The 26,339-nt window shown below is 28.7% G+C and overlaps 1 protein-coding gene across 2 annotated transcripts; it reads left to right on the top strand.

The window, feature by feature from the left end:
- Positions 1-5,609: 5,609 nt before the first annotated feature.
- On the top strand, positions 5,610-10,831 carry LOC117909512 (probable glutathione S-transferase). 2 transcript variants are annotated; one of them, XM_034823555.1, is made up of 3 exons: positions 5,610-5,788; positions 5,870-5,924; positions 10,490-10,831. In XM_034823555.1, exons 1-3 carry the CDS (start codon positions 5,610-5,612, stop codon positions 10,829-10,831), a joined length of 576 nt encoding a protein of 191 aa, XP_034679446.1. The 2 variants fall into 2 exon arrangements, with proteins under 2 accessions (XP_034679446.1, XP_034679445.1); XM_034823554.1 differs by having other exon boundaries at positions 5,610-5,924.
- Positions 10,832-26,339: the final 15,508 nt, after the last annotated feature.

The following is a 26,339-nucleotide window of genomic DNA, read 5'->3' as shown; positions in this document are numbered from 1 at the left end:
TGATGCATATGAGAAAATAATGTGTCACTTAACTCTTTTGAGTAAAGTCTTGCCTTTAAGTATTGAAAAATATTTGATAAATCATAAGCATTCTTTCTTTATTGTTCATTAATATGTGGAATAGGTTGGCCTTTGAATTAGTCAAGGACGTGGCAGGTCTTTTGCCTTAAATTTACCCCAATTTATTTGACTCAAAACTAAAGTAGCATTAAGAATGATACTTCAAGTGGTTGTAAATTTACATTTCCTAAAATAGGTTCAAATTTTGATAATTATGCCAATGTGAAATCTCTTTAATCATGTGCCATAGATAGAATACGTTTTGGATTTTTTTTTCATGTTTCTCAAAATTGGGAGAGCTCTATAAACTTAGCCTCATACTTCGCCACTAACATATCACCTTGTACCAATTATGAAAGCTTAATCTCCTTCTAGCATCATAAATTCTCATGAAAATACTTTTTGTTGAATTCTTCCTCAAACTGATCCCATAAAGTTGGATCTTGACCTCCTATGAGCCTTTTCTCCATTCTCCACCAATGTTCTACCTCATCACTAGCATGAAAGTGGCAAAGGTCACCTTTTAAGTTTCTGAGTAACCTAAAACATCAAAATGCTTCTCAATATCCAAAATCCATGCCTTACCTTCTGAAGGATTTGGCTCCCTATTAAAGGAAGGAGGGCCCATCTTCTTGAATTACTCAAATGAATCCTCAATGGAAGAAAATGACCGACACTATGTATGTATCTCAATAGATTGAGTCTGAGTCTTAGTAGCATGAGTTTGGTGCTCAACCAATCTAACCTGAGTACCTAAATGTTGAGCTACCCCATCAGTAGGCAAAGGAGCTACCTCTAAGCCTTCATTTACCTTAGGTAGAGCATTCTCATTTCTAATGGTCTTAAAAGGTACAATCTCCCTTGATGTAGGGCTACCGTGGGAGATATAACCTAGTCATTGCATGGTTTGAACCAATTAGTAATATAAGTAATACATAAAATATTAGAATAAGAGTAGCAAGTTCTGAAACCTCACAAGATCTAACTTAAACCTCAACCTAACTAAGAAGTCTATAGGACCTTATCTTGTTGCTTTGATACCAATTTGTAACATCCCTAACCTTGAGACCAGGGGAAACCTTGTCAATTTTACACATTCATGCAAAAATAACGAAATAGTCAAAGTGAACAAAAGTTATAGATACTCCTTTTAGAATGAAATCATAAAGATAAACCTATCTTGCCAAGATGGAAGTTTAATGATTCACATAATTACAAAATGTTCATTCAATTCAAGTCAAGCTAAAAATTAAAAGACAACATATAATTCAAATCAACATGTCTAAACAAAGGCTTTAAGGCTAAACAAAAATACTAAACTAATAAGAACCCTTCCTAGCCCAAACTCACTCATTGCCATTTACAACTTGAAAAGGGTTCAAAAGCAAAGATAGTAAGCTTTAGCTTAGCAAGGAATATAGTAACAATTTTTTTTTTCTTTTTATACAAATAAAAGTAACATAATACATAACATAACTTTCAAACATAGAGAACATGAACAATTTTTTACCAAACTAGGGTGACCCTTAGAAACATGTCTTTCAATTTGAAAGGGACTAGGCAATCAAATGGTACAATTAGGTCATTGATTATCCTATTGACTAGATTTTCCAATTCTCATACAATTGGGCAATAAGGGTCAACAACATAATCCTTGTTGACTAATGCTGGATATCATAGTACATAATAGAAATAATGGTTTTCACAATATAAAATTTCTTGGAATGGTATAATATTTTCATGCCCTTTAAAAAAAATAGCATTGGAAAAAATATTTAAGGGTGATAATTTCTTACCTAATGCAAATGTAACCTTTGAATTGAGCAATAAAGTCGATTAAACTTCAAATTCACCTAAACAAATAAAATAAATATCATTAATATAAACCTAAATAAATATTTCTTACTTAACGAGAATTTATCACGTGCTATTAATTTATTCTTTGCTTTTGTATACATTATCCTCAATTTACATTTCCAACTACCCTAATTAATTTTTTTTCCTCCACGATACACTTCATAATTTATTTATCTATTTATTTTACTTCTATCATAGTCCATCAATCACCTCAAAACAAACATCAATATATATATATATATATATATATATATATATATATATATATATATATATATATATATATATATATATATATATATATATATATTTCACTTTTACAAAATAAAATTTTTCATTTTATCATAAATTCTATTTATCTACTTTTTAAATTTTCCTTTAGTCATAAATATTTTCTGCACATTGAGTATCCATTCTCCACTGCATTCTTTTACGGAACAATTAAAATGTGTTTTTTTAGTTTATATTTATATTTTTCCACTAAACCTCACTTCTTAAATCTGTAGAATTTTCTTATGGACAAATACTCACATCTATTTCAGAATTTTATTGTATATCAATTTCTCTTAAATAATAATAAAAAATCTCACCTACAAAATTTTTGTATTAGTTTAAGGTTAAATCAAAGACCACATTTATCTTATTACCATTAATTTGTTAATTTAACTTCCTGATCTTATACAAATCATTAATAATAATTTGTTTTACACATCTACTCTAGAAAATAGAAATCCTGAAATACTTACCTTATATTTTACTTTTTAGAGAGTAAAAACAATCAAAATTTCTGTTTATGGTGAAATCTTAACTTTTATCTTGCCTTTTTCTCTTTGGTTCTCCTTGTTTTGTACTGACTCTAGAGATTTGTTTTTTATTTTTATTTTTTAACCTAAAACTCCTCAATTTTTTTTTTCTTTTTAATTATTTTAAACCATGAAAGTTAAATTTCATGGTTTGTAAAGCCCTTGGCTTATGTTAGGTGTATTACAATCTATTCTTGCATGCCATTTGGCTTGGATGTGAAGAAGAATTGATATAATGAAAGAAGAGAGAATTATTCTTAGGAAATCATTTTAAATTATTAAAAATGCACATTGATCCTGTTTGGTGTAGGAAATCATCGTTGAGATTCATTCACATATTTTAAAAAGATAAAGACCTTTAAAAACTATTTTAAAAAATAGATGCATTAAAAAAAATTTAAATTTTAAAAGCAATTTTCAAGAATGTAAGGTAAGTTCTTCACTTTTATATAACAATTCTCATATTTTTTGTGTAAGTTACAATTCTTTTTTTTTTTTTTTTAAAATAGAAAGCAGAAAATATATCCAAACAAGTACTAAATAATTTAATTTCTCTTTTATGATAGTGACTTTAAGAACCATAGTTTTTCAAAATCAAGTTTTGAAGAATTCATGTCAACGCCAAACAATTCATGTTTTTGGTCTTGATCATGTCATCTTTTGTGAACTTATTTGAAAGACTTAGGATTATAGGCTCATGAGCTTGGTCTTATTTCATGGATGATTGTCATTTTAAAGTTAACTCATCCACAACTTTCTTTTTGGGTTTGAGGCAATCTCAAGAAAAATATATATTTTTTTCCTCTAAAATTCATTTCCTATTTTTCTTTATGTTTATTTTCTATGAACTTAAGTCCTATTTTGAGTATTTTCTCTAAGTACAAATTTTAACTTTTTTATAGAACTTGAAGTCTAATAATAATTTCCCATCAACTTGTATTCACATGTTAATAAATTAAAATCTATTCAAACATGAGAGATAAATGTATCTATCTATCTATATATCTATATAAATATATATATATATATATATATATATATATATATATATATATATATATTAATTAAGAGCCTGTTTGGTAATTTTAAAAAAAAAAAAACAATTTCGAATAATAGTTTTTTAGAATAGTTTTTGAAATTGTTTTTTGATTTTTTAAAAATTTGTTTGAAAACCTAAAATGTTTGAACCATTTTTTAATATTTTTAAATATGTTTTAAAATTAATTTTTAGATCTAATGTTTTATTTTTAATCATTGTACATGTTTGTATAATTATATCTTAAAACAGTCTTAAAAAAACAAGCGAAGATAACAAAAAATAACAAAAATATGTTTTTTAAAAACACCGCATCTTCTATTCATAAGAATAGAAAACAGAAAACAATTTTGATTATCAAACATAATATTTGTATTTTTTTTAAGAAATTTTCTTCCCAAAAACAGTTCCCAAATAATCCCTTAGTTTTCTATTTAGAAAAGCAATGATGATTATCTATTAGAAACATAAGAATTTGAGAAGGTGTATGCATAATACACTGTGATTGTGGTTAACTTTTTAGGATCATAACCAATTAAAAGGGGAGGTTTTTAATATCCTCCTTATGCTAGAAAATCCATTTAAGGTAATTTTATTTTCTTATTTAATAGTGAAATATAAATAAGTCAATAATTAGGTCAGCAGATTTTCAATGGATATGCATTCATAGAAAACAAAATTTCCTTCCTTTTCTTTTCTCACTCTTTGAATTTAAAGCAATTTTCTTTTCTTGTTTATAAAAAAATTATCTATTTATTTAAGAATAGCATAATTTAGGAATATGAATTAATTTGGTAACAATCTTCTATGGAAGCACAATTAGTTCCTTTGAGGTAATTTGAAAATAGTAGAGTAGAATTTATACAAACATTACCTATTTAGGTTACAAGTTTTCTTAACCGTATGTATTACCTATAAAATCACATGGTTTTCCTTTTTAGTTATTTCTTATTTTATATCTATTTAAATTTTAAGAATCTTAGAAATTAACAAAATATAAGGTCCTCTCCCTTTTGAAAATTTTTTGCACTCAAAGAAAACATAAATCAAGCTCATATTTATTGAGCTAAAAATGACTTATGGTAAGATATAAAATAAATATGAAAAAAAAATATTAATATTAACTAATATGTATTTCAAATCAAGTATTATCTCATAAGAGTCTGTTTGACAGTAATTTTAGAAAACGTTTTTAACCTTTTTAAGACAATCATTTTTTTTTTTCATTTTTAAGGTGAAGTATTAAACCAAAAATTCTTTCTTCATCATCAATCGAATTCGCGACCTAGGATTTTGTTTTATCATCAATCCAATCACCATTTACGATTTTTTTTTCTTATCAATAAATAGATATCTTTATTTGTATGACTTAGACATCATGAATTTCTCGAAAAAATGATTGGATTGATAGGATTGGTATGATACTTAAGAAATCGATGATATCGATGAGATTGATATTCGAATATTTCTTCTTAGAATGTATTGATTTGATATTCAATAATATGTTGAAAATTTTTATCATTCATCATTTAAGTATTAAAAAGGTTAAAAACGTTTTCTTAAAATGATTGCCAAACAGTCTCTAAGTTTATCATATAAATTTTTAATTATATTTTTTTTACTTTTTTTTTCTTTTTTGCTAATGAAAACAAAAAAATAAAAATAAAAATGGAACAAGGTTCTACAAATTCCAGAACAACGTTTAAAACAAAACAAAAAGTGGAGACCAAAGCTATTTTAGAAAATAAAAATAGAAAATGTCTCTCAAACCAAACGCAGCCTTAGGTTTTCTCTATATAAATATTAAGAATTCTCCTTCCCTTTTTCAGTTGATTCTGATCGGAGTAGTAACAATGGCAGACGAGATTATTTTGCTGGACTTCTGGCCGAGCATGTTTGGTATGAAGGTCAGAATTGCACTAGCAGAGAAGGGTCTCAAATATGAATACAGAGATGAGGACTTGTTCAACAAGGGCCCTCTACTTCTAGAGATGAACCCAATTCATAAGAAAATCCCAGTGCTGATCCATAATGGTAAACCCATTTGTGAGTCTCAGATAATAGTTCAATATATTGATGAGGTTTGGAAGGATAAATCTCCATTATTGCCCTCGGATCCATACCATAGAGCTCAAGCCAGGTTCTGGGCTGACTACATAGACAAGAAGGTATGTCTATGCTGATTGCCTCACATTTTGATTGTGGTCAGATATGTTGTTATAATTTTACTATACAGACAAATCATGATTTTTTTATTTTTTTTTTCACATAATCTGATAATAACTGTGAGATTTTTCTAACGGAATCTGAAAATTTTATCAAACTAGATAAGTTCGATAGAAATGCAGCAGAAAGGGGCATTCTTCTGCCCATAATCTCCTTACGAGTAAGTTTAAGGTGCCCCATAATAATTGTTCAACTGCTCCAATACTCTTTTGTTGGGGTTGGACCACAGTAAGTATGGGAAAAGAAGTGAGGGGGAGAAAATTGGAAAGGATGGAAAATGTTACAAAGGAAAATAAGATAAAAAGGAGGTACGTTTTGTTTTATGAAAGTTTGAGAGAAAGAAGAGAAAAGAAAAAAAAAGAAAAGAAAAAGGAAAGCAATGAGTATTTACTTGATTGCATATGAATAAAAAGGAAAAAAAGTTAAATTATTAAGGACGGTATTTTCCTCAAATTTCGCAATTATTTTTTAGAGAAAAATTATATAGACAAAACTTCTAACCAATATTTTTAGAATTGGATTAATCATTGAATCAAAAGAATTATCAATTCATGTAGTTTAACCGACATCGAATCGATGACGTCATAAATATATTTTTATAAATTATTAAAATTAAAATTAATTATATTTATTTTTAAAAAATATATAAATAAATTAAAAATTAATAATATTTCTTTTTTACATATAAATGTATTTTGAATGAAATATGTATAATATTTAAATATGAATATATTAAAAATAAAAAATTATTTAATTTTAACTAATTTTATAATTTTTAAAAATATTATATTATTTTTATTTAATATTATATTTTTTTTAGCAAATAGTAAACTTCTCGCATTTGTTATATAAAGCAACAAATTGGATGTAGCTGAATGGTGTTTCAATTCATTCAGTGATTTGAGGTCGAAAGTAAAAAATTTTTAGGTGAAAAATATTAAAAATTTAAATGGAAATTGTTTAATTCTTGGATAGGTAGTTCTAGTCCAGTTGTTAACACACTTCTAATCCGACCTCTCTCTCTCTCTCTCCTTTTTTTTTTTTTTTTTATTGTTTTTTACCCTTTCCTATGTTATTCAAATCTATTATCTATTATCTATTATTTATTATTTATTACAAATCTAAAAGTACGACCTCCTGCTAAAACTTTTCTACCCAAACATGTCTTTTTAATTTCTGTTGGTTTTCCTAATTTTTCTTCAGAAAAACCTATAAAAAAATTAATTCTCTTTCATACATACATGGGAGACCCAAAGTGAAACCCTTCTTCATAAACCTCTATAAAAAATTTAATTCCCTTCTAAATAAAATTGCTTAATATATTAAAGAAACAACCCATTAGAAACAATTCTATATATTTTACATTATCTCTTTCATATCCCACGATCATTCCAAATTATACATTGCCCTTTAGATGCCTCACCATTCTTCCTGTGGACAATCTTAACTCTCCCTTCTACATGCAAGATAAGATCCGAAGTAGAAACAATGCTAGTAGACTTAACACAGAGAATGACAACCAAGTCTAAATAGTGAAAACAAGTTCTTTTTTTCCCTTCCCTTTTCTTGTGCCCCTTATTTTGGTTAATAAGAATATGGATGAAAAGTAAGAGAGAGATGTCAATTGCTTATTATAATCTATTATTTATTAGGCTAAAATAGATTTGGTTTCTTGGTTGATTGATAGTAGAAAATATCACTCGAGAAACCCTCACATCCTTAAAGATTGCACTTCTTGGGTTTGTTTCTGATTTTCCTTATTAATTTATTTATCCGTTAACTTTCTTCTTTTGTAATTCTAAATCCTTTTTAATGATTGCCGAGAGGAGGAGAAAAAATAACCATCTTAATATGAGGTTTTTGGTTTGGGTTTGCTTTATTACTTATTTATCTTCTTAAGAAAGCTTTTCTAATTAAAATTTTTCCATTTGCTTGTGCCCTCTATTTTGGTTACTAAAAAAAAGAAAGAAAGAAAGAAAATGACATTTTTAGTCTCTTGCTTAGTAAGGTTTTTGGTCCACAATGAGTGAAGCAATATCTTTTGCTTGCTTGTTCAATATCTTTTGTTTTGTTATCTAGACATTTTGCTTAAGTGAAAATCGACGTCTTCGATGTCAATGCTTTTAAATTGCTTTACTCACTTTTTTGCATCTAGGAAAGAGTTTTTAGATTTGAAAATTTGAATTTTTGAACTTTATTTTTTTAGCATCTAAATGGGGTATTTAACAAAGACTTTGATTCCTAGCATTTTCTTTTGCTTTGGAATTTTTATCTCATATGTCCACATTTTTTTTGCCTAACACCTCTAGTATGAAATAGAGAAAAATTATAAAAATTAAAAGGATAGGTTCTAATTCTTTCTTTAACCCTACTTTTTATTGGTAGTCAATATATATATATATTCTTGTGTTAATGTCACTAGGAAAAAGCAAGGAAAAACCCTTTAAAATGAAAAAAAAAAAAAAAAGAAAGAAAAAAGATGGAAGTTTGAGGAAAATAAAGTAGGAGAATTTAAAGATTTTAAACAATGTTTCAAGTGTTTGTTGGATATAAAAGGAAGCAATTTTTTTTAATAGGATTCTTTTAAACCAAAAAAAAAAAAATTATAGGCACATGCATTTTATATATAATATAGAGTATAGATAGAGAATTTTCCTTTTGAAAATTATACTTAAAAAACGCTTATATTAGAAGTCAAAATATGGTTAGTGAAGGTAAGAGATGGAGAAGTGCAAGAACAAATAACGTTTTTAATAGGAGATTTAAGATAATAGAAACTAAGAAAAAGAGTTGAGGTAACTTTAAGTTGTTATCATCACTATGTTTCGCAGATTTTCCTCATAGAATAACTATGTTTTTGCATATATTTTCCATGCATTTACTCTACCCTTATTGATTTATTTTTTATTCAATTTTAGTGAAATTAATTTTCATATTGTTTATTCTTTTATATATATATATATATATATATATATATATGTTTCTTAGCAACTAAATAAATTCTTCATGGACATATGATTATGATTTGAATATTTTCTCTTTGTTTGAGCACTAATACTAAGTTTGATGATCAAACTTGTTTAATTGGATAATTCCTTTAAGATATTAGATCTTGTTGCTTTCATGCTATTAATTCATTTTTCTTCTTTTTACCTTATTTACTTTTTGTGCTGCAGTGAGCTAAGTTATGCAAAGATGGTGAAAAAAAAAATGACCATCAAATGATATTTTTGCAAAATAATGGTTTTTTTTTATTTTTTTTATTTTTAACTCTAAAATTTTGTTAGCCATGGAGACATTTGCATATGGTGAAGTATTGGAACCCATAATTCACATGCCCCATCCCATGCATCACACGTGAAACCGTTCCAGCATAACAAAAATCAATTTTTACCTATTTTTACTTTCCTCAATACTTTCAAATTAAGGATCAAGGATTAGACATAACAAAAATGTTCAAATGTAAATTTATGGTTTTTCATGATCCTTAAATTTGATTCATTTTTACATGTAGAATGAATAATGAATAAATATGCATGTACATGTTTTTAAATAATTATGAAAAATTGCATAAGAGATTTTTTTTTTTTTTTTATAAAACACACACACACATATATATTCACTTATAATAGTGTATAGGCTAATAAATAAATAAAATATTTATATCATACTTTTAAGATAATACTTAATTTCAAATATATATGAGATACTTTTTATTTATATTAATTTTTCTTTCATATTTTTAATATTTGCATTCCTTTTATATCATGGGTCCTAAAAGTTTTTTTTTTTTTTTTTTTAAATTTATTCCATTTTTTGTTTTAAACATTTTAGAAGTTTTCACTTTTCTTAAAAAAAATTGAAAATATCAAATTCGTATTTTCAATTTTTCTATCATCTAATCATGTTTTTAGCCTTGATTTCTCTTTTCATTGAAAAATGAAAAGAGAAAATAGTCTAAACAAACAATGCCCAGGATTCCTATCATCCAATTTGTTTTTTACTTGATTGCAAGATTCAAATTCAGTGGTCAATTTTTTATCATTAAGGAAAAAAAGCAAACTCAGGGTACTAATTTATAATGTTACTAAGAGTATGTTTGACAGTGTTTTTACTCAAAGTATTTTAAGTAAAAGCGTTTTATTTAAAAGTGTTTTAAAAAGATTATCTTCCAAGTGTTTCTCCAAAAAAAACATATTACAAATGATTCTACAACATTATAAGTGATTTTTCAAAATTTTAAAAGTGTTTCGTAAAATTTGTCAAATACTTAATTTTTAAATAAAAAAAGTTAGACAAAAAATATTTTCTAAAATCATTGTCAAGTAGGCTCTAAAACCCACTATTGATGTATAGCATTACCCATTCACTAGAAAATGTTTTTATATCAAAATGGGAAGAATTAACAATCAGGACGTACTTGGAATCCATTCATCTTTTATAAAATCATATAGTGTTTGTTTATGATAAAATAATTAACCTGCATGAGACTATATATGAAATGCAGCTACACCTTCTTGGGCAAAGGTTATGGAGAACCAAAGGAGAAGAGCAGGAGGCAAACAAGGAGTACATTGAATGCCTTAAGCTATTGGAAGGAGAGCTAGGAGATAAGCCATATTTTGGTGGTGAAAATTTTGGTTTTGTGGATGTGAATCTTATGCCATATTTTAGTTGGCTTTATGTATTTGAGATCGCTGCTAACTTCAGTATAGAAGCTGAGTGCCCAAAGTTGATTACATGGGCTAAAAGGTGCATGGAAAAGGAGAGTGTGTCCACTTCTCTTCCTGATCGTCAGAAGCTTTATGACTTCTTTTTACAATTGAAGAAGTGGCATGGTATAGAGTAGAATAGTGCAAGCTAGCATATAAAATGTTGGGGAGAACACTTGGGTTGAATTCACTTGTGTGAAGTTGGAGTTTGTTTTATTAACAAGGAAGTGCTTTCTAAGTGATTTAGAAAGGGATGCAAAACATTGCTAAATTCTTTCTTCATGTGTACTCAGTCTTACAACAATGAAATTAAAGCTTCAAGCATAATCAATTATTAAGGGAAAAGTGGGATTTGATTCACTAATATGAAAATATATGAAAAAAATAACCTCGGTTTTTTTAAATTAGTATGATCTTCATTTATTTAAAAATAATTTGAAATACATGCACTTTTTAATGAGTCATTCAATTATTCAAAAAAATGTCCATTTTACTTACTATGTTATCCAAATCAATGGACAACTAAACTCTTCCTAAATGTTTCCCTTCCTTTTATATATTTTATTATTATTATTATTATTATTATAATATTATTATTATTATTTGAGATTTTTTTTTCTCTAGAAACATTATAAAGCAAGAATTTGAAAAAAAAAAAGTTTATTCTAGTAATAATAAGTTAAAAATAAATTCATATTCTTGATAATAAATAAATTAATAATAAATCTGTATTATTATATAATATTAGTAATTGTTTAATATAATAGAGAATAAAATTTGTTGTAAGGGTTTTATAGATATAAAACGTTTTGTAATATGGTTGTACTTTGATATATAATATAAAAATAAATAAATAATCATTTTATATTAAATAAATTAATCATAATTAAAATAATTATATATTACTAAATTTATTATTTATTATTTAATATACAATTTTATTACTTTTCAAATTAGTAATTATGATTAAATATGATTTGTTTGACAATATTTCTTCTTAAAATTCTAAAAAAAAAAAAAAATATTAATCATACTTAAATAGGATTTTTTACACTATTTTCTAAACTTTTAAGGAACTAAAATTGTTAGAAAAATTAGGCTAATCAAACCTATGGTAATCACCCTAGAGGGGGGGTGAATAGGGTGATAGTTTTTTTTTGCAAATTTAAACTATGTGAATGTAAGAGACAAATATATGCAAGTATATAATAAAACAATATAAAGACAATTGCATATAGAGTAAAAGAGTAGGGAAGAGAGAATGCAGACACAAGATTTTATAGTGGTTTGGTGTAACCCGACCTACATCCACTCTTCTCTAGCTTCAATCCCAAGCTTGAGGTTCCATTAGTTCAAGGCTTCCAAATCAAGCCTTCAAGCAATACAATTGGATTATGGTTCCAATTCACCCTTTTAGAATTTTGGCTCCAAGCACCCTTTACAATCCTCAAGAGATATCCCACTCTTCAACAATCTCGATCTCAAGTGATATCCCACACTTGAGAATCTTACTCTCAAAGATATACAAATAATTGATCTCACAAAATCCTAGTATAAAAAATTCAAGCTCAAATGATACAAGAAAATTAGGATTGAATGGTGCACTAATGATATGCAAGTTTTAGAACAACATTGCACTCAAAACACTCTTCCAAGGCTCAAATATATTCAATAAAGGTTTGGGAAGTGTTAGCCCAAGGGTTGTCCTAATCAGGTTTTGATGATAACAAACCATGGTTAAGTTACTAATTAGTTTGAATTGTAACAAATCTCAGGTATTAATTTGGAAATTCGTCAAAGGATTTAATGGATACAAGATCGAGACATTAGGAAGACTTTTAATCATAGGAAACAAATGTAAGATGAATGCATGGGTGCACTTAGGTTTTACATATCATCTCATGCATATTTGAAAACCCAGTTTATTCTTTAAAGTTACAATTTCATTAAAACCCGAGTTTTGTCAAATGTACCTCAGGCAAAACGTTTCAAAATTGGCATATTAATTTACCTAAAGATCTTTCCTAACTGTTAAAAAAGAAAAGAACTGAAAAAGATAGGTTTTCGGGGCCAAAAGACTAAACTGGTCGAGGCACTGGCCAACCGGCTCAACCGGCCAGGGAACCGGTCGATCGGTTGCCCTTGTCCAGTCAAGATCCGGTTGAGGAGTGTTAAAAACACTCTTTCCCGGTCTGGTTGAGGTCCGATCGAAGCAATGGTAACCTGCCAAATCATTAAATGTTTCAACGGCTAGTGAACTGATCGACCCCCAACTCAACTGGTTAAGGCTGCTTTTTGTTTTTCTTGGCTCCCGAGGTTAGAAACCTATAAATTGAGAGCTCCACTTCATTTATGATATAGAGAACACTTGCAATCAATTATATACCCACTTGTTCTTGCCTTAAAAGCTCTCATTTCTTTCTTGGTGCATTAAATCTTCACTTGCATATCTTTTAGTGCACCCTTGTGAGTCATCCTAGCTTTGATTTGTATTTGAGCCATTATTGAGCTAGGTTGAGAAAGTATCATTCTTGTAAATTGAGTGTTAGAGCCTTCAAGTGAGTTGAATCTTGAAGAGATTGTGTAAGAGCCTATTAGAGCCAGAATCCAAGGGTAAAGAAGATTAGAAGCTTGGTTGAAGCTTCAAGGTGGAACCCTCACTTGGTTAGGAGATTGAGGAGAGTGGATGTAGGCAAGGAAGTGTTGAACCACTATAAAATATGAGTTTGATTTCTCTAACTCTATCTCTTTAATTTTTGCTTATATTATGCTTGAATTTTTTGTGTTGAAAAAGATTTTGAAAAACTCAATTCACCCCCTTTTTGGGTGTTTTTCTCATTTAAGTTTAGCCCTTATTTTCTCAATTGGTATTAGAGCAAGGCCTCTTGTTTAAGAGTTAATCATCTAAGAAGAAATGGGTATTCCATCAAGCTCATCTCACATTGAAATTTTTGCAAAACATAGAGCTCCATTTTTTACGGGAACCAACTATCCCTATTGGAAAACTAAAATGACTTGGTATTTATAATCAACCAATTTAGACGTATGGGACGTCATTGAAGATGGCCCAACTTTTCCTACAAAACTAGTTGATGGAGTCATGGTTCCAAAACCTAAGCAAGAATGGAATGAGCTTGATAGAAGAAATTTTCAATTAATTGCTAAGGTCATTTTCACATTGCAATGTGTTATGGATAGAAATGAATATAATATCATATGTCAATGCAAATCGGCTAAAGAAATTTGGAGATTGCTTAAAATAACTCACGAGGAACAAATCAAGTGAAAGAGTAAAAAATTAATTTACTTGTTCATAGCTATGAATTGCTTTTGATGAAAGAAAATAAGACTATTGTTGAGATGATCACTAGGTTCACCGATATTGTCAATGGTCTTAAAGCATTGGGAAAGACCTATAAGGAATCCGAAAAGGTGATGAAGATATTAAGGTCACTCCCATCAAAGTGGCATACAAAGGTCACTTCAATTCATGAAGCAAAAGACTTGACCAAGCTACCTATGGAGGAGCTCATAGGGTCATTAATGACATATGAGATCAATTTGGCAAAGAAGCTACAAGAAGGTGAAGACAAAAAGAAGAAGATCATAGCTCTCAAAGCTACAACTAAGGAAGAAGAAAAACCAAGTGAAGAAGATAATGATTTATCCCTTATCACAAGAAAGCTCAACAAAGACATGAGGGGTGAAAGGTTTAGAGGAAGAATGTTCACCTCTAGAAGAGACCTTTCTAAAAAGGAATCTTTATCTCGTGGTGACAAGGAGAAATGGGAAGAGAAAAGAGATTTGGTGTGTTTCAAATGCAAAAAACTGAGACACATTAAATATGATTATCCTCTCTACAAAAGTGAAGCCAAAAGGAGAATGAAGAAGGCAATCACGACCACTTGGGTGAAAGTGAAGAATCCTCTGAAGAAGAAAATGAGAAAAAAGTGGCAAACATATGCTTCATGGAAATAGATGAACTTGATGAGGTAAACTCTAACTTTAGTGATGTAGATATGCATGATGTTTTTGAAGAATTGTATGAGGATTTTGAAAAACTTAGTTTGAAAAATAATTCTCTTAAAAAGAAAATTCAAGAACTTGAAGAAGTAAAAGAAAAAATTTTCAATTGTTGAAAATTCTAAAACTCATCTTGAAAAAGAAAATGAGATTTTGAGAAAGAAAAATGAATGGTTGACCTCCTCTCTCTCAATATTTTCTTGTGAAAAAAAAATTTTTTGAAATGATTCTAGCAAGCAAAAAATGTGTTGTTGACAAACAAGGGCTAGGATTCAAATCTTCAAAAAATCAAAAGTATATTAAAAACTATTTTGTAAAAGAATCCACAAATACAAGTCCTTCCACTACTTACAATTTTTGTGGAAGAGGAGGGCACATTAGTTACTTTTGGTTCTCAAAAGAATTCAAATGCAAAAGCTAAAAAGGTTTGGATTAAAAAATCCAAGGTCACTAACCCTCAAGGACCCAAAAAGATATGAGAACCTAAATCAACATGAGTTTTATTTTGTAGGGTTCAAAGAAGGATAAGTGGTTCTTGGATAGTGGATGCTTAAGACACATGATCGGAGATGAATCCAAGTTTTCTTTCCTTACAAAGAGAAATGGAGGATATGTTACCTTTGGAAATAGTGCAAAAGGAAGAATCATTGGTCAAGGCAACATTAGTAATGACACATCCTCTCTTATTGAAAGTGTTTTATTAGTGGATGGTTTAAAACATAACCTTTTAAGCATTAGTTAACTTTGTGACAAAGGTTTTAAAGTTATTTTTGAAGCATCTCATTGCATCATCAAGGACATTCAAAATGATAAAACCATCTTCATGGGCCATAGATGTGATAATATTTATGCTATACATATTTCAAAATATGATGGCCATGATAGATGCTTTTCAAGCATGCATGATCAAAGTTGGTTGTGTCATTAGAGGTTGGGACATGCTAACATGGACCTCATTTCCCAACTCAACAAAGATGAACTTGTTAGAGGTCTTCCCAAAATTAATTTTGAAAAAAATGAAGTTTGTGAAGCTTGTCAAGTGGGAAAGCAAATCAAAAACAAAAACTTCATTTCCACATCTAGGCCACTTGAGTTGTTGCATATGGATTTATTTGGTCTCTCTAGGACACTAAGTCTTGGAGGAAAGTCTTATGCATATATTATTGTGGATGACTTCTCTAGATACACATGGGTCTTGTTTTTAAGTCAAAAGAATGAAGCATTTTATGAGTTTTCAAATTTTTTCAATAAGGTTCAATATGAAAAAGGTTTTACAATTATTTATATAAGAAGTGATCATGGGAGAGAATTTGAAAATATTGATTTTGAGGAATACTGCAATGAGCATGGTATCAACCATAATTTTTCGGCTCCTAGAACTCCTCAACAAAATGGAGTAGTTGAAAGAAAAAATAGAACTATTCAAGAAATGGCTAGAACCATGCTAAATGAAAAAAAATTACCAAAATATTTTTGGGCCGAAGCGGTTAACACTTCTTGTTATGTTTTAAATAGAATATTATCGAGGCCCATTCTTAAGAAAACTCCCTATGAGCTTTGGAAAAATAAGAAACCCAACATTAGCTATTTCAAAGTCTTTGGGTGCAAATGTTTTATATTAAACACCAAAGACAATCTTGGAAAATTTGATGCAAAATCGGATGTTAGAATTTTCCTTAGTTACTCAACATCAAGTAAAGCTTTTAGAGTTTTTAACAAAAGAACCATGGTTGTAGAGGAGTCCATCCATGTTATTTGTTATGAATCTAACAATTCTCTCCAAGAAAGAGAGAGTTTTGATGATGATTTAGGTTTGGAGACCTCCATGGGAAAATTGAAAATTGAAGATATAAGGTAACAAGAAGAAATTGGAGAGGATCCTAAGAAAGAAGAATCACCATTGGCACTATTCCCTCCCCAACAAGTGCAAGGTGAATCAAGCCAAGACCTTCCTAAAGATTGGAAGTTTGTCATCAACCACCCTCAAGATCAAATTATAGGTAATCCATCTAGTGGGGTAAGAACTAGATCATCTCTTAGAAATATTTGCAATAATCTTGCTTTTACCTATCAAATTGGGCCTAAAATTATAAATGATGCTTTAGTTGATGAAAATTGGATGATTTCTATGCAAGAAGAGTTAAATCAATATGAAAGAAGTGAAGTATGGGAATTAGTACCAAGACCTTCAAATCAAAGTGTTATTGGAACTAGATGGGTATTTAGAAATAAGATGGATGAAAATGGCATAATTGTTAGAAATAAAGCAAGACTGGTAGCTCAAGGTTTTAATCAAGAAGAATGGATAGATTATGAAGAAACCTTTGCCCCCGTAGCAAGGTTGGAAGCCATTAGGATGCTACTTGCCTTTGCATGTTTTAAAGACTTTGTTTTATATCAAATGGATGTGAAAAGAGTTTTTTTAAATGGCTTTATAAATGAAGAAGTATATGTTGAACAACCTCCTAGTTTTCAAATTTTTAACTTTCCTAACCATGTTTTTAAACTTAAAAAGACACTTTATGGTTTAAAACAAGCACCTAGAGCATGGTATGAAAGATTGAGTACATTTCTTTTGAAAAAAGGGTTTTAAGATGGGAAAAATTGACACAACTCTTTTCATAAAGACCAAAGAAAAGGATATGCTCTTAGTTCAAATATATGTTGATGATATTATTTTTGGTGCTACTAATGTTTCTCTTTGTGAAAAATTTTCTAAGTGCATGCATAGTGAGTTTGAAATGAGCATGATGGGAAAACTCAACTTCTTCCTTGGACTTCAAATCAAGCAACTAACGGAAGGAACCTTCATCAATCAAGCAAAGTATATAAGAGATATTCTCAAAAGGTTCAACATGGAAGAAGCCAAAATAATGAAGACTCCAATGAGCTCATCCATCAAGCTTGATAAGGATGAGAAAGGTAAATCCATTGACTCAACTATGTATGGAGACATGATAGGTTCTTTGCTATATTTGACCACTAGTAGACCCGACATTATGTATAGTCTATGCTTGTGTGCTAGATTTCAATCTTGCCCTAAAGAATCTCACTTAAGTGTCATAAAACAAATTCTTATATATTTGAAAGGGACAATGGACATAGGCTTATGGTATCCTAAGAGTGATAACTTTGAATTAATTAGATTCTCGGATTCCAATTTTGCCGGTTGTAGGGTTGAAAGAAAAATTGCTAGTGGCACTTGTCATTTCCTAGGACACTCTCTTGTTTCATGGCATAGTAAGAAGCAAAATTTAGTAGTTTTGTCAATGGCAGAAGCCAAATACATAGCAGCCGGTTTATGTTGTGCACAAAGTCTTTGGATGAAACAAACACTTAGTGATTTTGATTTATCTTTTTAGCATGTTCCTATTAAGTGTGATAATACTAGTGCCATATATATTTCAAAAAATCCCGTACAACACTCTAGGACTAAGCATATAGAGATTAGACATCATTTTCTTAGAGACCATGCACAAAAGGGTGACATAACACTTGAATTTGTAAGCACACATAAATCCCAATATAGTTTCTAATGACAAAATCAATTCCCAACTCAAAGAAATGAGAAAGAAAAAAAAATTGAACTTTATTCAAAATGTAAGAACAAGAATAAGCTCTAGATTTTTCATTCTATTTTCTTCTCTCCTTTAGTTTTCTTAGCAACTAATTAAATTTCACCATAAGTAGTCTTTTCCAATTACAATTCCAATTCCAAACACAATGAACTAAAGAAAGAAAATTTCAAAACCTGCGCAAAATGTACAAACAAGAATAAGCTCCAATATTTCATTCTAATGTCTTATCTCCTTGGGTTTTCCCATAAACCAAACAAAAAGGCCAGTCAAGCCCTAAAACAAATCTTCTAGTAACAACACCAACTCATGACTTGGAGAATGAAAAGAAAAAAGCTTCAAACTTCATGCTTTTCTCCTTAAATTTGAGACAAAAAAAAAGCATGATAGAAATTCATAAAAATCATAGATATATAGAAAAAAGATGGTTACAAAATCCAAAATATAATTGGATTATGTTCTAAAAACATAGTAAAACAAACCCACGAGGAACAATAATTCATAAAAATTATTGAAAAATCTCTGATCTAACTTTTTCCCAACTAATTTTTTCGATCTACCAAAAAACAACATTTTGTTGTTCTTTGAAAAGGAGACTGATGAGAACTAATAGCACACCCACTTTCCAAACGTGGATTTTTGGTATTTTTTGTTCTCAATAACAAAAAACAGTTCTTGAAAACACTAACCAAACAAGTCCTTAGTCTCTAATTCACACCTACAAGGGCCTATGACCTTTTATAATGGGCCAACATCTAATAGAAAGCCTCACAGTTTGCCTAAGACTATGTTTGCTTAATTTTGTGTTTGGCTATAGAAAAGTACTAAAAAATATTGAGAAAAATAATTTTCTCATGATTCCTTTCATTGTGAAAGATAGTAAAGAAAACAAAATATATATAATTAAAACTAATTAAAATATGCATTCTTAAATTATTCAATCTTTATATACAAGAGGTACAATAAATGGAATGAGTTTGAAGAAGCATGTAAACAAAATTTACAAATTTTAATTTTATTTTTTCATTTTACTACACTTTTTTCTTTCTTTCCCTTATCATTTTTCTCTTTATATTCTTTTCCCTGACATTTTACCTCAAATTTTTTATTAACCAAACATAGCCTAGAAAAACTAAACTATCAAGAAAAGATAATTTCTTTTTTCTCTAATACCAAAATAATGAAAGCTAATGCTTAGAAGTCACTGGTCAAAGGAGTACTATTCTGTATAAAAGTGTCCAAAATCCCTTCATAAATCACCGCATTTAAATCAAAACAACTTCATCCAAAAGCCAACAACTATAAGAATAATTATATTTATATATGACATTTGTAAAATCACATTAAGCAATTATTAAGATAAATACCCAAAATAAAGTTGTAGAAAAACATAAAACAATAAGATTTAGTTTGATTTTCCTTCCTTCTGTACCCAAAATACAATTGAAGTCGTCGATTATTTTATGTTTTAAAAAGAAAAATAAAATAAGAAATAAAGTGACTTCTAAAACAAAAAAATAGTTTATTTATATATAAAAAAAAAAGGTTTGAGAATCTGTAGAAGGTGTCAAACACTCAGTGAGCCTGCAATATGTCAATTTCAACTAAATAAGCAAATACAACTTTGAAAATTAATTAATTGACTAAAGTATAAGCATATAGTCTTATTCATATATAATCATCTAAAGTAAATTATTTTAATTGAAAATTAAACAGTCATCCTCCTTTTCAAATAAATTGAGCATTTTATTCAATAAATAGAGTTCTTTAGTATATGGGTATACAAAATCTTTAATTTTTAAGTAAAGCCCTCACAATCACTTTACATTATTTTCTAATTGACCATAGCCACAACTTAAGTTAAAAGAGGTCATAATTTATGTAAAACCTTATAATAATTAAACTATCAAAATTACCTTACAAAAGTCTTGATTTGGACAATTTGTAAGTTCATAAAAGCAAATTTTATGGGATGAAACTAGTTGTTTCTTCTTGGGTTATAGACTATATCCTTTTAAATAAATCAATCTAATCTTCACATTTATTCAAAATAACATTTGACATTCTAGATTTCAAAAATAACATTTAAAAAAAATTAAGGTGATATCTCTATGCAAGAACATATATCATAAAAATAAAGGAGTAAAAAGACATTAAAGATTTTAAGTCAATGAAACATCTTTATAGATATTGGGTAATTTATTTGATAAATTCAATTTTTAACAATTATTTAGAAACCAAATAATAATTAAAGAAATTATAATTAAGTTTGACAATTAAATTTGACTAGATAATTTAATAAAAAAAATTTACTTCTTGAATGAAAAATTACAATATTGAATGAGACAAAATTAGACCACTATAGCTTACTCATGGCCAATAGAATAAAAATCATATAGTATTACTTATTTGTGGATAACACTATATAAAAAAAACGTTGAAATTGTAATAAATTTATATGATGTAATTTTGCATATCTCTAATATTTTATTATTATTATTATTATTATTATTATTATTATTATTATAAATATGAAGTAATATAAAAAACAGATTACACTATGCATATTAATTACTTAAATCATATATTTATATTATTCTATAAGAAAAAATTTAAATTTAAATAAATTGATATTATAGTATTTAATTTTCAATTTCTTTGATTAATTTATTATTATTCATACAAAATAATATAATATAAATATTAATTGCTACCATAATATATATTATATTATTTCATAATAATACTACTATAATATCAAAATTAAGAATATACTATTTAATAGTAAAATAAATCAATTAGGTATTTATCAATATTATTTAATAATATATATTACAACTTAATAACACTATTTAAAGATAAAATCACCCCATTCGTTAGGAAAAGTTTTTAGGAAACTCACATTAGTGACAATATTTAAAATTGTATTAGAGAATGTTATTTTTTATGATGAAATTTCAATTCATCCCTAAATCTTCGTTAAGAAAAATACATTTCTAGTAGGATCATAAGAATGAAGATTACTTTGGGTAGATCATGATCTTATTATTATGTAGAGAAACCCTCTCTAATTAATATCTTTGCCTTAACCTCGGAAAGTTTCCTAAAGCAAGATTGACATATGTTTGATCCTCAAATCATGCAAGTAAGACTACTTTAGGTGATTCTTCCACTTCATACCTAAGCTAAGATATAGCCAAGATTCTTGACATCTATGTTACCAAGAAAGAAGTTTCATCTTTAGGATTGATTACTCCCACAAATAATATATCTAGTCTCATCCTTAAGAAAATCCACTTTTGATCGCTCCCAAGTATGTGTGTGTAAAAAAATGGTTCCCTAAATATAAGAATGTGGTTGTAGCCTTAACAATCTTGGTGAGTTAGGTGTTGGGAGGTGATCCTTGACATGTGGACATGCACTCAGATACAATGATCCTTTGATCAAGTTTAAAACATATTGATTAGTAACAAACCATGCATTATATTTGGAGTATGATAGTTTTAGTGGTACCGGTTCTAACCCATCAACATATTTTAAAAAACCATTGGAAATAAGAAGGGGCATAAATTGATCTCTCCAAAAAAGATAATTTTTTGAATCTAACTTTATTGTCTCATGATTTCAACTACTTTGGATTGAAAAAAGAAAAAAGAAAAAAAATGACCTGAAGCATTTATTATGCAACCACATTGTCCATTGAATTGAGCAAAAAAACATGTCTTCAAGTGAATGACTCTAATACTAAATGAAACAAGAGAGTAACCGTGCATATATATATATATATATTTACTCATCTCATCTCATTAAGTGGATATTATATTAGGTCAACACCAATATATGAGAAAAAAAGATATCATTACCTCCTTTGATGAGATTCAAACAATAGCCTAGCCTTGTGATTAAAGGAAAATAAGAAAATAACAAGCTTTTGAGTACAACTAATAGGATTAAATAGGATTAAAAAAAATCTCATATCACATATATTAATGACAGATTTTTCTTTGAAACATAGAACATAAATTTTATTCTAAGAACCTAGTATCATATGCCTATAATAGAATTTTCCATTAAAAATACACATTATAACTACCTTTCTTCGTTTTGGCATTTCTTAGTTGTTTTCATCATGTAAATTATTTAAAAGAAAAATATAATAGTGGAATACAACTTGGCAAGTGTTGATTTTTGTGCAATGATTCTTAGTGAAAAAATTAGAGAAAAATGAAAAGAAAACACACAGATTCAACATAGCCCGGTAGATTGTCTACGTCCATGGGAACAGGGAAGAAGACTTTCACTATATGTCAAATTAGGGTTACATAAAAAGGTACTTATACTAACCCTCAAGTAATGAAATTCCAAAAATACCTCTGAACCTTATCCACTTTGACATTTGCTTTTTTTTTTTTCTCCATATGAGCCACATACTACAACAATCTCCACCTTGTCGAATATTCACCCCTTAGGAAGCATGAAACATAGCTTGTAACTCTACCTGGGACAATAGGTTGGGGCATCACCTATCTAACATTTGGAGACATTAATCAAGTTCAAGCAGCTTAAACTTTTTTGTGGTAATAGGCTTTGTCAACATGTCTAGTGCATTCTCAGAGGTGTGAACCTTCTCAAGTAACAATTCACTAGAAGAAACCAATTCCTTGATCTTGTGAAACCTCACATCTATGTGTTTGGTCCTTGCATATTACAGTTAGTCCTCTAATAAGTTTGAGAGAGAAAAACAAAGCTAGGAAGAGAAAAAAGGAAAAAAAATCACTACATCTGCCTCATTAGTAGCTTTGTTACCTATTCTGTTAGGAACCACAAATTTTTTGGTACATCACATTCATACATTTACAATTCATGTGATGGTATTAATACTCTGAAAATGTGTTCTATTTGCTTGTAGCTCTCATTTGATACCGGATAAAGCAAACCTTGGTTTTCGTTTCCCATGTGATGGACCTGGAAGAGGGGGTACATGTCAAGTATCAGCTTGGGATCACGTCTTCTTAGGGCTATTCTGGATGTATAATTCAATTTCGGTAGTAATATTCCATTTCAGTTGGAAAATGCAGTCAGATGTTTGGGGGAGTATAAGTGATCAAGGGGTGTTAACTCATATCACGGGAGGAAACTTTGCGCAAAGTTCCATTACTATTAATGGGTGGCTCCGCGATTTCTTATGGGCACAGGCATCCCAGGTAATTCAGTCTTATGGTTCTTCATTATCCGCATATGGTCTTTTTTTCCTAGGTGCTCATTTTGTATGGGCTTTTAGTTTAATGTTTCTATTTAGCGGGCGTGGTTATTGGCAAGAACTTATTGAATCCATCGTTTGGGCTCATAATAAATTAAAAGCTCGGCACATTCCTTGGAACAATTAATACATTTTCATTTTTTACTTTCTAATTTCATTTTGTTATGGTGCTTTTAGTCCAGTTGGAGCCATTTTACCTTTTTTTTTATATATTTCCTTGTTTCTTCATCATAATAGTAATTGCCACACCCTAAAATCCACTCCAAAAGCATGATGGTCATTTCACACCTCAAGCCCGAAGGCTCAAAGTGGAAATGACACAAACTTTCATCTTGTAACTGGAAATTACCAATTACCAAATTGTTGTTCAGAGTAGTAAAATAAATAAATTCTAAAATCTCCAAATATCAATTTATAAAAACTAACACATCAACCCAAGTGTTATTGTCTAAATAACTCCAAACTTAAATAAATTAAATGGGAAATAAATTTTAACATCTAAACAATGCCCAAAATAAAGAGAGTTTTAATAAAAGTCTTAACAAGCCAATTTTCCCCTTTAACTATCACTCTTGGCCTGAATTGAGGGTACTTGGAAACTTATCAACAAAAGGGGATGAGCTCAAAGCCCAATAAGGAACATTAACACAATTTCATGGATAAAATGTTTTCAATTATACTTACACAATGGAGATATAATATATATTTTATTTATAAAACTTTTGAGTTAAACATGCTAATACATTTAAATTGTTCAACCAAACATTTTCATATATATAAAAATCATTTCATATTCATTTCAAATCAAATACATTTCAATTGTTTTCACTTTGGTTATCAAATAACAAATAGTGCCCAATTAAGCGGGACTTTACAAATGGGTGGCTTGCCTCAAATGTTCCTTTTAAGGTTGACGGAACCAAACACTACTAGTACTAGTAACCTCTAACCAAACCCCTTGAGGCTAGGGCCCAAATCAATTACATTCCCCACCACAAAAATGTAAAGGTCAATTATTATATCTCATTGACAAGAGCTAAAAAACCAACTATTATATCCGGTTGACAAAGGCCAAACAAACCAGAGTCAAATTCTTTATTTTATTTATTCCAACTTACAAAAGCAGAATATCTCCATATGTCTCATTATAAATGAAATAAATGTTATAACACATTTTCCATGCAAAAATCTATTTGTTCCATACTTACAAGCAAAAACAACAATTTCACATTTCAAACAATATATATAACAAAAAAATTATTTTCTTTTGCAAAATCTGTATTAATTTCTATTACCTCAAAAGAAGTCCTAAAAAACTTTGGAGAAAAATAATTTGGAAAGGCTACTCTTCACCTAACAAAACATAAGAGAAATAACCATTACTATTTATCTAAAATTATAGGTTTGACTAAAATCTTAGGTATTCAAACCAATGTTTTTAATTATGAGAGATAATTTAATCTATTCTTATTTTAGAAGAATTAATAAACTTCTAATTCATATAAACCTTTAATTTTATTTTCAATTTTTCATAGGGACACAATGTAATTTCATTAAACTATAATTTATTTCACTAATTAAATTCTATTTTATTTATTAATTTGCATTCATCACAAATATAATTATAATACCATAAACCTAACTTTGTGGTTCACCTCTTTTTATTTATATATTATATTCTCTCACTTTCAGCTCTTTTTTTTCACCAAACATAACCTATATACATAACAACTCCCAATCATTGTTAATATAATTATATATATATATTAAACACCAAACACACACTCCCACACAGTACATGTCTTCCTTTATTATTAATATTGTTTTTATTCTATTTTTTCTTTTATTTTCCCATCATACTTCCTTCTTCTCACACGCACATGCATCCTTTTTTTTTCATCTAAAAACTTAAAATTTCCCAATTTCTAGAATTTCTCATTTTCCAACAATAAAACAGCCCATAATCTTAAGTTTCCAATATTTTGATCTTAAAAAAAAATTAAATAAACTGACATAATCTAAATTAAAATTTTCTAAAGAATATCTAATGTGTTCAAAACTAACTAATGAATCTAATATATTAATTTTGGACTAGAAACTTACCTAGAAAAATCTGAACTTCAAACCTTAGACCTTTAAACCTTCAACCTTACATTCTTTAATTTTCTAATTTTTGGTTAATAGGGTTTTCTGAATAGAGAAGATAAGAGGAAATTCTAATTTATACCTAGGATTATTAATTGTAAAAGGACTCTTTTACCTTTGATGAGTTTAATTAATTAATTAATAATTTATTGTTTTGCCCCTAAAGTTAATTTTGGGGTGTTACATCCTTCCCTCCTTAACAAAAGTTTAGTCCTCTAAACTTGAGATACTTGGGTCTTGAAAAAAATATAGATGTTTTTCTCTCATCTCTTCCTCTAATTCCTTAGTGGCTTCTCAAATACTGTGATTACTCCATTAAATCTTTACCAACTTGGCAATAGCATGGCGTAGTGCCTTGTCTATCACATCCACAATCTGAATTGGTACTTTTTTATAAGTTAAGTCCTCATAAATCTGATTAGGCTCCAACTCCACAATATGAGAGGGACAAAAAACATATTTCCTCAAAGATGAAACATGGAACACATTATGAATCTTAGACAAGCTTGGGGGCAAGGCCACTTTATACGCCAGAGTGCCTACTCTTTCTAATACTTCGAATGGACCCACAAATTGAGGATTGAGTTTCCCTTTTCTCCCAAATCTCATCGCAGACGTCATAAGTGAAACTTTTAAGAAAAC

This window comes from Vitis riparia, chromosome 19, assembly GCF_004353265.1.
Source record: "Vitis riparia cultivar Riparia Gloire de Montpellier isolate 1030 chromosome 19, EGFV_Vit.rip_1.0, whole genome shotgun sequence".
NCBI classification, from domain to species: Eukaryota; Viridiplantae; Streptophyta; class Magnoliopsida; order Vitales; family Vitaceae; genus Vitis; species Vitis riparia.
Note: the sequence above shows the minus strand (reverse complement) of the source record. Positions and strands in the feature narration are given on the sequence as shown.

Coding starts and splice junctions, on each gene's coding strand:
- LOC117909512 (XM_034823554.1), top strand. CDS start 5,610: ATGGCAGACGAGATTATTTTGCTGGACTTCTGGCCGAGCATGTTTGGT. Junction 5,925..10,489: donor CTGACTACATAGACAAGAAG/GTATGTCTATGC, acceptor TATGAAATGCAG/CTACACCTTCTTGGGCAAAG.